The sequence below is a fragment of the Oncorhynchus clarkii genome, unplaced genomic scaffold (genome assembly GCF_045791955.1).
Source record: "Oncorhynchus clarkii lewisi isolate Uvic-CL-2024 unplaced genomic scaffold, UVic_Ocla_1.0 unplaced_contig_2877_pilon_pilon, whole genome shotgun sequence".
NCBI lineage: Eukaryota > Metazoa > Chordata > Actinopteri > Salmoniformes > Salmonidae > Oncorhynchus > Oncorhynchus clarkii.
This window is the reverse complement of record NW_027260349.1, coordinates 1-11,682: the sequence shown is the minus strand read 5'-3', so window position 1 is coordinate 11,682 and position 11,682 is coordinate 1. Positions and strand designations below refer to the sequence as shown.

The window sequence follows — 11,682 nt, the reverse complement described above, 5'->3', positions numbered from 1 at the left end:
GATGAGAGCATTGGATGACAGCATTGGATGACAGCATCGGAGTGCATGACCTCACACACAACTTGGAAAACAAGATGGGAATGTGTTTTCCCATTCTACTCTTTCTATCCATCTTCTGATCCATCATCTCTTTATTTGATCCCTTTCTTCCTTACTCTCTCTCTTTCTCTCTCTCTCTCTCTCTCTCTCTCTCTCTCTCTCTTTCTCTCTCTCTCTCTCTCTCTCTCTCTCTCTCTCTCTCTCTCTCTCTCTCTCTCTCTCTCTCTCTCTCTCTCTCTCTCTCTCTCACATTACTCTCTCTACCGCTCTCTTATCTTGACCTCCCTCGCTCTCTCTCTCTCTCTCTTACTCTCTCTCTTTTCTCTCTCTCTCTTTTCTCTCTCTCTCTCTTTCTCTCTCTCTCTCTCTCTCTCTCTCTCTCTCTCTCTCTCACACATTACTCTCTCTGAGTCACAGCTTGTGTCAGTGGCTCTCTGACTCACGGTAGGCCTCTTGGTCAGCGTCTGAGCAATATCCACTAGCTGGGCTAGCTGCATAAGTCCAAATGTGTGCTTTTTAAAATTTAAGGTTAGGATTAGGCATTAAGGTTAGCAGTGTGGTTAGGGTTAGGTTTAAAATCGGATGTGGCTGTGACAGCTAGTGACCACTCTGCAGAGATGCCTCCAGGTCAAGATTCCTGACAATAAATTCCAACCTGCAGACCAAACACACTGCTCTTATTAAGATGACTCAGTTTCATGGCCACTGTCTGAAGGTCAAAGAATAAAGCTAAATTGAATTGAAGAAGAAGGAAAATCCTCTATACCGACAAAGACCAGATACTGATCACTCAGCAGGCAGGTCAATGGGTTTCAGCCTTCTGTTATTATTGAATCAAGCCAAGTGATGTTGGTTCCTTGTCTTTCAGGCAACGTGGATCTGGTGAACAGATTGTTGCTGGACGCTGGCATCACATCAGACCTTGTTAAGCAGTGGAGGGATCAGATGCCGTGAGTCAACCAAACTATGCGCACGAAAGCACACAATCCACACACAAAAGCATCATTCTTGTTTTAATCAAGTAGATTTAACTAAAAGGTTGTGGTTTGTGAAAGTTTATTCCACCTAGCTATGAACACAAACAAGGAAAAACAGATACACATTGTCAGCTTGCATGATTTAAACATACATTTTTGTGTTGTAACATGATGCACTGAAGGACTGGATACTTTTGTCACTGAATTTTCCTATTCCTTTCAGAAATGGAGTCCTGGCCAGGTTTGTGGCCACTGATGGAGGAATCACTCGCATTTATCCCAAGAGGTATTCCTCAAGTTGATATGTGATGTTTTATCTCTCTAGCTCCTTTTCTCTCTCTTCTCTCTCTCAGCTCTCTCTCTCCTCTCTCTCTCTCCTCTCTCTCTCTCGTCTCTCTCTCTTGCCTCTCTCTCTATCATCTCTCTCTCAGCTCTCTTCCTCTCTCTCTCTCTCTCTCTCTCTCTCTCTCTCTCTCTTTCTGACTCTCTCAGCTATCTCTCTCTCTTTCTGACTCTCTCAGCTATCTCTCATCTCTCTCTCTCTCTCTCTCTCAGCTCTGTCTCTCTCGGCTCTCTCTCTCTTTCAGCTCTCTCTCTCTCTCTATCCATTGTTCTAATGATGATAACTACCTATAAAGCTTCACATAGAGCAGTTCAACCTGATCAGTAATTTACATTCAGTATATTATGTTCTGTAGGAATGTTTGCTCACTTGATGAGTCTGTAGTATTCATGTTGATGCAGCTGAGTATGTGTGTGTTTTTCAGTGCTGGACTAGACTGGACAGAGGACCCAGAGACATACGAGTCAAGCTTCTATAAGAGAAGTCTGGACAATGACATCTACATCTTCACACCAACACCCTACCAGGAGGACACCAACAGTAAGTCAAGGGAGTGTGTGTCTGTCTGTCTGTCTGTCTGTCTGTCTGTCTGTCTGTCTGTCTGTCTGTCTGTCTGTCTGTCTGTCTGTCTGTCTGTCTGTCTGTCTGCCTGCCTGCCTGCCTGTCTGTCTGTCTGTCTGTCTGTCTGTCTGTCTGTCCGTCTTTCCGTCTGTCCGTCTTTCCTTCCTTCCTTCCTAACTGACCATTTCTGTTCCCTCTCTTGTCTCAGTGACTGAGGACTCAGTCCTGGTGAGCAGAGCAGTGAACCTGGACATTGATGGAGTCAGACTCAAACCAGCAGGTAAGGACTCTACACACCAGGGTCATGTTTAATTGGGCGCACAACCGTACATTTAAAAAAAACATTTGCAACGGAAAACATCAAAATAATGTCCATGTAGTCCCCCTTCAGTGACTTGTTTCTGTCCAGAGCATAAAAGGTTGTGGTGGATGTTTAGTTCACACCATAATGGAACTGTAATGCTGTGGTGGTTGTTTAGTTCACACCATAATGGAACTGTAATGTGGTGGTTGTTTAGTTCACACCATAATGGAACTGTAATGTTGTGGTGGTTGTTTAGTTCACACCACAATGGAACTGTAATGTTGTGGTGGTTGTTTAGTTCACACCATAATGGAACTGTAATGTTGTGCTGGTTGTTTAGTTCACACCATAATGGAACTGTAATGTTGTTTAGTTCACACCACAATGGAACTGTAATGTTGTGGTGGTTATTTAGTTCACACCATAATGGAACTGTAATGTTGTGGTGGTTGTTTAGTTCACACCATAATGGAACTGTAATGTTGTGGTGGTTGTTTAGGAACTGTAATGTTGTGGTGGTTGTTTAGGAACTGTAATGTTGTTTAGTTCACACCACAATGGAACTGTAATGTTGTGGTGGTTATTTAGTTCACACCATAATGGAACTGTAATGTTGTGGTGGTTGTTTAGTTCACACCATAATGGAACTGTAATGGTGGTGTGGATGTTTAGTTCAGTCTATAGTGGAACTGTAATGTTTTGGTGGTTGTTTAGTTCACACCATAATGGAACTGTAATGTTGTGGGGGTTGTTTAGTTCACACCATAATGGAACTGTAATGGTGTGGTGGATGTTTAGTTCAGTCTATAGTGGAACTGTAATGTTGTGGTGGTTGTTTAGTTCACACCATAATGGAACTGTAATGTTGTGGTGGTTGTTTAGTTCACACCATAATGGAACTGTAATGGTGTGGTGGATGTTTACTTCAGTCTATAGTGGAACTGTAATGTTGTGGTGGTTGTTTAGTTCACACTATAATGGAACTGTAATGTTGTGGTGGTTGTTTAGTTCACACCATAATGGAACTGTAATCATGTGGTGGATGTTTAGTTCACACCATAATGGAACTGTAATGTTGTGGTGGTTGTTTAGGAACTGTAATGTTGTGGTGGTTGTTTAGTTCACACCATAATGGAACTGTAATGTTGTGGTGGTTGTTTAGTTCACACCACAATGGAACTGTAATGTTGTGGTGGTTGTTTAGGAACTGTAATGTTGTGGTGGTTGTTTAGTTCACACCACAATGGAACTGTAATGTTGTGGTGGTTGTTGAGTTCATACCATAATGGAACTGTAATGTTGTGGTGGTTGTTTAGTTCACACCATAATGGAACTGTAATGTTGTGGTGGTTGTTTAGTTCACACCATAATGGAACTGTAATGTTGTGGTGGTTGTTTAGTTCACACCATAATGGAACTGTAATGTTGTGGTGGATGTTTAGTTCATCTATAGTGGAACTGTAATGTTGTGGTGGTTGTTTAGTTCACACCATAATGGAACTGTAATGTTGTGGTGGTTGTTTGTCTATAGTGGAACTGTAATGTTGTGGTGGTTGTTTAGTTCACACCATAATGGAACTGTAATGTTGTGGTGGTTGTTTAGTTCATACCATAATGGAACTGTAATGTTGTGGTGGTTGTTTAGTTCACGCCATAATGGAACTGTAATGTTGTGGTGGTTGTTTAGGAACTGTAATGTTGTGGTGGTTGTTTAGTTCACACCATAATGGAACTGTAATGTTGTGGTGGATGTTTAGTTCTGTCTATAGTGGAACTGTAATGTTGTGGTGGTTGTTTAGTTCACACCATAATGGAACTGTAATGTTGTGGTGGTTGTTTAGTTCACACCACAATGGAACTGTAATGTTGTGTTGGTTGTTTAGGAACTGTAATGTTGTGGTGGTTGTTTAGTTCACACCATAATGGAACTGTAATGTTGTGGTGGTTGTTGAGTTCACACCATAATGGAACTGTAATGTTGTGGTGGTTGTTTAGGAACTGTAATGTTGTGGTGGTTGTTTAGTTCACACCATAATGGAACTGTAATGGTGGTGTGGATGTTTAGTTCAGTCTATAGTGGAACTGTAATGTTGTGGTGGTTGTTTAGTTCACACCATAATGGAACTGTAATGTTGTGGGGGTTGTTTAGTTCACACCATAATGGAACTGTAATGGTGTGGTGGATGTTTAGTTCAGTCTATAGTGGAACTGTAATGTTGTGGTGGTTGTTTAGTTCACACCATAATGGAACTGTAATGTTGTGGTGGTTGTTTAGTTCACACCATAATGGAACTGTAATGGTGTGGTGGATGTTTACTTCAGTCTATAGTGGAACTGTAATGTTGTGGTGGTTGTTTAGTTCACACCATAATGGAACTGTAATGTTGTGGTGGTTGTTTAGTTCACACCATAATGGAACTGTAATCATGTGGTGGATGTTTAGTTCACACCATAATGGAACTGTAATGTTGTGGTGGTTGTTTAGGAACTGTAATGTTGTGGTGGTTGTTTAGTTCACACCATAATGGAACTGTAATGTTGTGGTGGTTGTTTAGTTCACACCACAATGGAACTGTAATGTTGTGGTGGTTGTTTAGGAACTGTAATGTTGTGGTGGTTGTTTAGTTCACACCACAATGGAACTGTAATGTTGTGGTGGTTGTTGAGTTCATACCATAATGGAACTGTAATGTTGTGGTGGTTGTTTAGTTCACACCATAATGGAACTGTAATGTTGTGGTGGTTGTTTAGTTCACACCATAATGGAACTGTAATGTTGTGGTGGTTGTTTAGTTCACACCATAATGGAACTGTAATGTTGTGGTAGTTGTTTAGTTCACACCACAATGGAACTGTAATGTTGTGGTGGTTGTTTAGGAACTGTAATGTTGTGGTGGTTGTTTAGTTCACACCATAATGGAACTGTAATGTTGTGGTGGTTGTTGAGTTCACACCATAATGGAACTGTAATGTTGTGGTGGTTGTTTAGGAACTGTAATGTTGTGGTGGTTGTTTAGTTCACACCATAATGGAACTGTAATGGTGGTGTGGATGTTTAGTTCAGTCTATAGTGGAACTGTTATGTTGTGGTGGTTGTTTGGTTCACACCATAATGGAACTGTAATGTTGTGGTGGTTGTTTAGTTCACACCATAATGGAACTGTAATGGTGGTGTGGATGTTTAGTTCAGTCTATAGTGGAACTGTAATGTTTTGGTGGTTGTTTAGTTCACACCATAATGGAACTGTAATGTTGTGGTGGTTGTTTAGTTCACACCATAATGGAACTGTAATGGTGTGGTGGATGTTTAGTTCAGTCTATAGTGGAACTGTAATGTTGTGGTGGTTGTTTAGTTCACACCATAATGGAACTGTAATGTTGTGGTGGTTGTTTAGTTCACACCATAATGGAACTGTAATCATGTTTACCATATATGGAACTGTAATGTTGTGGTGGTTGTTTAGTTCACGCCATAATGGAACTGTAATGTTGTGGTGGTTGTTTAGGAACTGTAATGTTGTGGTGGTTGTTTAGTTCACACCATAATGGAACTGTAATGTTGTGGTGGATGTTTAGTTCTGTCTATAGTGGAACTGTAATGTTGTGGTGGTTGTTTAGTTCACACCATAATGGAACTGTAATGTTGTGGTGGTTGTTTAGTTCACACCACAATGGAACTGTAATGTTGTGTTGGTTGTTTAGGAACTGTAATGTTGTGGTGGTTGTTTAGTTCACACCATAATGGAACTGTAATGTTGTGGTGGTTGTTGAGTTCACACCATAATGGAACTGTAATGTTGTGGTGGTTGTTTAGGAACTGTAATGTTGTGGTGGTTGTTTAGTTCACACCATAATGGAACTGTAATGGTGGTGTGGATGTTTAGTTCAGTCTATAGTGGAACTGTAATGTTGTGGTGGTTGTTTAGTTCACACCATAATGGAACTGTAATGTTGTGGGGGTTGTTTAGTTCACACCATAATGGAACTGTAATGGTGTGGTGGATGTTTAGTTCAGTCTATAGTGGAACTGTAATGTTGTGGTGGTTGTTTAGTTCACACCATAATGGAACTGTAATGTTGTGGTGGTTGTTTAGTTCACACCATAATGGAACTGTAATGGTGTGGTGGATGTTTACTTCAGTCTATAGTGGAACTGTAATGTTGTGGTGGTTGTTTAGTTCACACCATAATGGAACTGTAATGTTGTGGTGGTTGTTTAGTTCACACCATAATGGAACTGTAATCATGTGGTGGATGTTTAGTTCACACCATAATGGAACTGTAATGTTGTGGTGGTTGTTTAGGAACTGTAATGTTGTGGTGGTTGTTTAGTTCACACCATAATGGAACTGTAATGTTGTGGTGGTTGTTTAGTTCACACCACAATGGAACTGTAATGTTGTGGTGGTTGTTTAGGAACTGTAATGTTGTGGTGGTTGTTTAGTTCACACCACAATGGAACTGTAATGTTGTGGTGGTTGTTGAGTTCATACCATAATGGAACTGTAATGTTGTGGTGGTTGTTTAGTTCACACCATAATGGAACTGTAATGTTGTGGTGGTTGTTTAGTTCACATCATAATGGAACTGTAATGTTGTGGTGGTTGTTTAGTTCACACCATAATGGAACTGTAATGTTGTGGTAGTTGTTTAGTTCACACCACAATGGAACTGTAATGTTGTGGTGGTTGTTTAGGAACTGTAATGTTGTGGTGGTTGTTTAGTTCACACCATAATGGAACTGTAATGTTGTGGTGGTTGTTGAGTTCACACCATAATGGAACTGTAATGTTGTGGTGGTTGTTTAGGAACTGTAATGTTGTGGTGGTTGTTTAGTTCACACCATAATGGAACTGTAATGGTGGTGTGGATGTTTAGTTCAGTCTATAGTGGAACTGTTATGTTGTGGTGGTTGTTTGGTTCACACCATAATGGAACTGTAATGTTGTGGTGGTTGTTTAGTTCACACCATAATGGAACTGTAATGGTGGTGTGGATGTTTAGTTCAGTCTATAGTGGAACTGTAATGTTTTGGTGGTTGTTTAGTTCACACCATAATGGAACTGTAATGTTGTGGGGGTTGTTTAGTTCACACCATAATGGAACTGTAATGGTGTGGTGGATGTTTAGTTCAGTCTATAGTGGAACTGTAATGTTGTGGTGGTTGTTTAGTTCACACCATAATGGAACTGTAATGTTGTGGTGGTTGTTTAGTTCACACCATAATGGAACTGTAATGGTGTGGTGGATGTTTACTTCAGTCTATAGTGGAACTGTAATGTTGTGGTGGTTGTTTAGTTCACACCATAATGGAACTGTAATGTTGTGGTGGTTGTTTAGTTCACACCATAATGGAACTGTAATCATGTGGTGGATGTTTAGTTCACACCATAATGGAACTGTAATGTTGTGGTGGTTGTTTAGGAACTGTAATGTTGTGGTGGTTGTTTAGTTCACACCATAATGGAACTGTAATGTTGTGGTGGTTGTTTAGTTCACACCACAATGGAACTGTAATGTTGTGGTGGTTGTTTAGGAACTGTAATGTTGTGGTGGTTGTTTAGTTCACACCACAATGGAACTGTAATGTTGTGGTGGTTGTTGAGTTCATACCATAATGGAACTGTAATGTTGTGGTGGTTGTTTAGTTCACACCATAATGGAACTGTAATGTTGTGGTGGTTGTTTAGTTCACACCATAATGGAACTGTAATGTTGTGGTGGTTGTTTAGTTCACACCATAATGGAACTGTAATGTTGTGGTGGATGTTTAGTTCTGTCTATAGTGGAACTGTAATGTTGTGGTGGTTGTTTAGTTCACACCATAATGGAACTGTAATGTTGTGGTGGATGTTTAGTTCTGTCTATAGTGGAACTGTAATGTTGTGGTGGTTGTTTAGTTCACACCATAATGGAACTGTAATGTTGTGGTGGTTGTTGAGTTCATACCATAATGGAACTGTAATGTTGTGGTGGTTGTTTAGTTCACGCCATAATGGAACTGTAATGTTGTGGTGGTTGTTTAGGAACTGTAATGTTGTGGTGGTTGTTTAGTTCACACCATAATGGAACTGTAATGTTGTGGTGGATGTTTAGTTCTGTCTATAGTGGAACTGTAATGTTGTGGTGGTTGTTTAGTTCACACCATAATGGAACTTTAATGTTGTGGTGGTTGTTTAGTTCACACCACAATGGAACTGTAATGTTGTGTTGGTTGTTTAGGAACTGTAATGTTGTGGTGGTTGTTTAGTTCACACCATAATGGAACTGTAATGTTGTGGTGGTTGTTGAGTTCACACCATAATGGAACTGTAATGTTGTGGTGGTTGTTTAGGAACTGTAATGTTGTGGTGGTTGTTTAGTTCACACCATAATGGAACTGTAATGGTGGTGTGGATGTTTAATTCAGTCTATAGTGGAACTGTAATGTTGTGGTGGTTGTTTAGTTCACACCATAATGGAACTGTAATGTTGTGGGGGTTGTTTAGTTCACACCATAATGGAACTGTAATGGTGTGGTGGATGTTTAGTTCAGTCTATAGTGGAACTGTAATGTTGTGGTGGTTGTTTAGTTCACACCATAATGGAACTGTAATGTTGTGGTGGTTGTTTAGTTCACACCATAATGGAACTGTAATGGTGTGGTGGATGTTTACTTCAGTCTATAGTGGAACTGTAATGTTGTGGTGGTTGTTTAGTTCACACCATAATGGAACTGTAATGTTGTGGTGGTTGTTTAGTTCACACCATAATGGAACTGTAATCATGTGGTGGATGTTTAGTTCACACCATAATGGAACTGTAATGTTGTGGTGGTTGTTTAGGAACTGTAATGTTGTGGTGGTTGTTTAGTTCACACCATAATGGAACTGTAATGTTGTGGTGGTTGTTTAGTTCACACCACAATGGAACTGTAATGTTGTGGTGGTTGTTTAGGAACTGTAATGTTGTGGTGGTTGTTTAGTTCACACCACAATGGAACTGTAATGTTGTGGTGGTTGTTGAGTTCATACCATAATGGAACTGTAATGTTGTGGTGGTTGTTTAGTTCACACCATAATGGAACTGTAATGTTGTGGTGGTTGTTTAGTTCACACCACAATGGAACTGTAATGTTGTGGTGGTTGTTTAGTTCACACCATAATGGAACTGTAATGTTGTGGTAGTTGTTTAGTTCACACCACAATGGAACTGTAATGTTGTGGTGGTTGTTTAGGAACTGTAATGTTGTGGTGGTTGTTTAGTTCACACCATAATGGAACTGTAATGTTGTGGTGGTTGTTGAGTTCACACCATAATGGAACTGTAATGTTGTGGTGGTTGTTTAGGAACTGTAATGTTGTGGTGGTTGTTTAGTTCACACCATAATGGAACTGTAATGGTGGTGTGGATGTTTAGTTCAGTCTATAGTGGAACTGTAATGTTGTGGTGGTTGTTTGGTTCACACCATAATGGAACTGTAATGTTGTGAGGGTTGTTTAGTTCACACCATAATGGAACTGTAATGGTGTGGTGGATGTTTAGTTCAGTCTATAGTGGAACTGTAATGTTGTGGTGGTTGTTTAGTTCACACCATAATGAAACTGTAATGTTGTGGTGGTTGTTTAGTTCACACCATAATGGAACTGTAATGGTGTGGTGGATGTTTACTTCAGTCTATAGTGGAACTGTAATGTTGTGGTGGTTGTTTAGTTCACACCATAATGGAACTGTAATGTTGTGGTGGTTGTTTAGGAACTGTAATGTTGTGGTGGTTGTTTAGTTCACACCATAATGGAACTGTAATCATGTGGTGGATGTTTAGTTCACACCATAATGGAACTGTAATGTTGTGGTGGTTGTTTAGGAACTGTAATGTTGTGGTGGTTGTTTAGTTCACACCATAATGGAACTGTAATGTTGTGGTGGTTGTTTAGTTCACACCACAATGGAACTGTAATGTTGTGGTGGTTGTTTAGGAACTGTAATGTTGTGGTGGTTGTTTAGTTCACACCACAATGGAACTGTAATGTTGTGGTGGTTGTTGAGTTCATACCATAATGGAACTGTAATGTTGTGGTGGTTGTTTAGTTCACACCATAATGGAACTGTAATGTTTTGGTGGTTGTTTAGTTTACACCATAATGGAACTGTAATGTTGTGTTGGTTGTTTAGTTCACACCATAATGGAACTGTAATGTTGTGGTGGTTGTTGAGTTCATACCATAATGGAACTGTAATGTTGTGGTGGTTGTTTAGTTCACACCATAATGGAACTGTAATGTTGTGGTGGTTGTTTAGGAACTGTAATGTTGTGGTGGTTGTTTAGTTCACACCATAATGGAACTGTAATGTTGTGGTGGTTGTTTAGTTCACACCATAATGAAACTGTAATGTTGTGGTGGTTGTTTAGTTCACACCATAATGGAACTGTAATGGTGTGGTGGATGTTTACTTCAGTCTATAGTGGAACTGTAATGTTGTGGTGGTTGTTTAGTTCACACCATAATGGAACTGTAATGTTGTGGTGGTTGTTTAGTTCACACCATAATGGAACTGTAATGTTGTGGTGGTTGTTTAGTTCACACCATAATGGAACTGTAATGTTGTGGTGGTTGTTTAGGAACTGTAATGTTGTGGTGGTTGTTTAGTTCACACCATAATGGAACTGTAATGTTGTGGTGGTTGTTTGGTTCAGTCTGGAACTGTAATGTTGTGGTGGTTGTTTAGGAACTGTAATGTTGTGGTGGTTGTTTGGTTCACACCACAATGGAACTGTAATGTTGTGGTGGTTGTTGAGTTCATACCATAATGGAACTGTAATGTTGTGGTGGTTGTTTAGTTCACACCATAATGGAACTGTAATGTTGTGGTGGTTGTTGAGTTCACACCATAATGGAACTGTAATGTTGTGGTGGTTATTTTCAACTGTAATGTTGTGGTGGTTGTTTAGTTCACACCATAATGGAACTGTAATGTTGTGGTGGTTGTTTAGTTCACACCATAATGGAACTGTAATGTTGTGGTGGTTGTTTAGTTCACACCATAATGGAACTGTAATGTTGTTTAGTTTACACCATAATGGAACTGTAATGTTGTGGTGGTTGATTAGTTCACACCATAATGGAACTGTAATGTTGTGGTGGTTGTTTAGTTCACACCATAATGGAACTGTAATGTTGTGGTGGTTGTTTAGTTCACACCATAATGGAACTGTAATGGTGTGGTGGATGTTTAGTTCAGTCTATAGTGGAACTGTAATGTTGTGGTGGTTGTTTAGTTCACACCATAATGGAACTGTAAATTTGTGGTGGTTGTTTAGTTCACACCATAATGGAACTGTAATGTTGTTTAGTTCACACCATAATGGAACTGTAATGTTGTGGTGGATGTTTAGTTCACACCATAATGGAACTGTAATGTTGTGGTGGATGTTTAGTTCACACCATAATGGAACTGTAATGTTGTTGTGGTTGTGT

General features: G+C 39.8%; 1 protein-coding gene across 1 annotated transcript; it reads left to right on the top strand.

Moving 5' to 3' along the window:
• Nucleotides 1–907: 907 nt before the first annotated feature.
• LOC139401374 (voltage-dependent calcium channel subunit alpha-2/delta-1-like) lies at nucleotides 908–2,304 on the top strand (the record flags this gene model as incomplete). Its single annotated transcript, XM_071145673.1, has 4 exons — nucleotides 908–989; nucleotides 1,240–1,302; nucleotides 1,784–1,899; nucleotides 2,129–2,304. Coding segments are annotated over 4 exons (365 nt in total), but the record flags the coding sequence as incomplete, so codon positions are not given.
• Nucleotides 2,305–11,682: the final 9,378 nt, after the last annotated feature.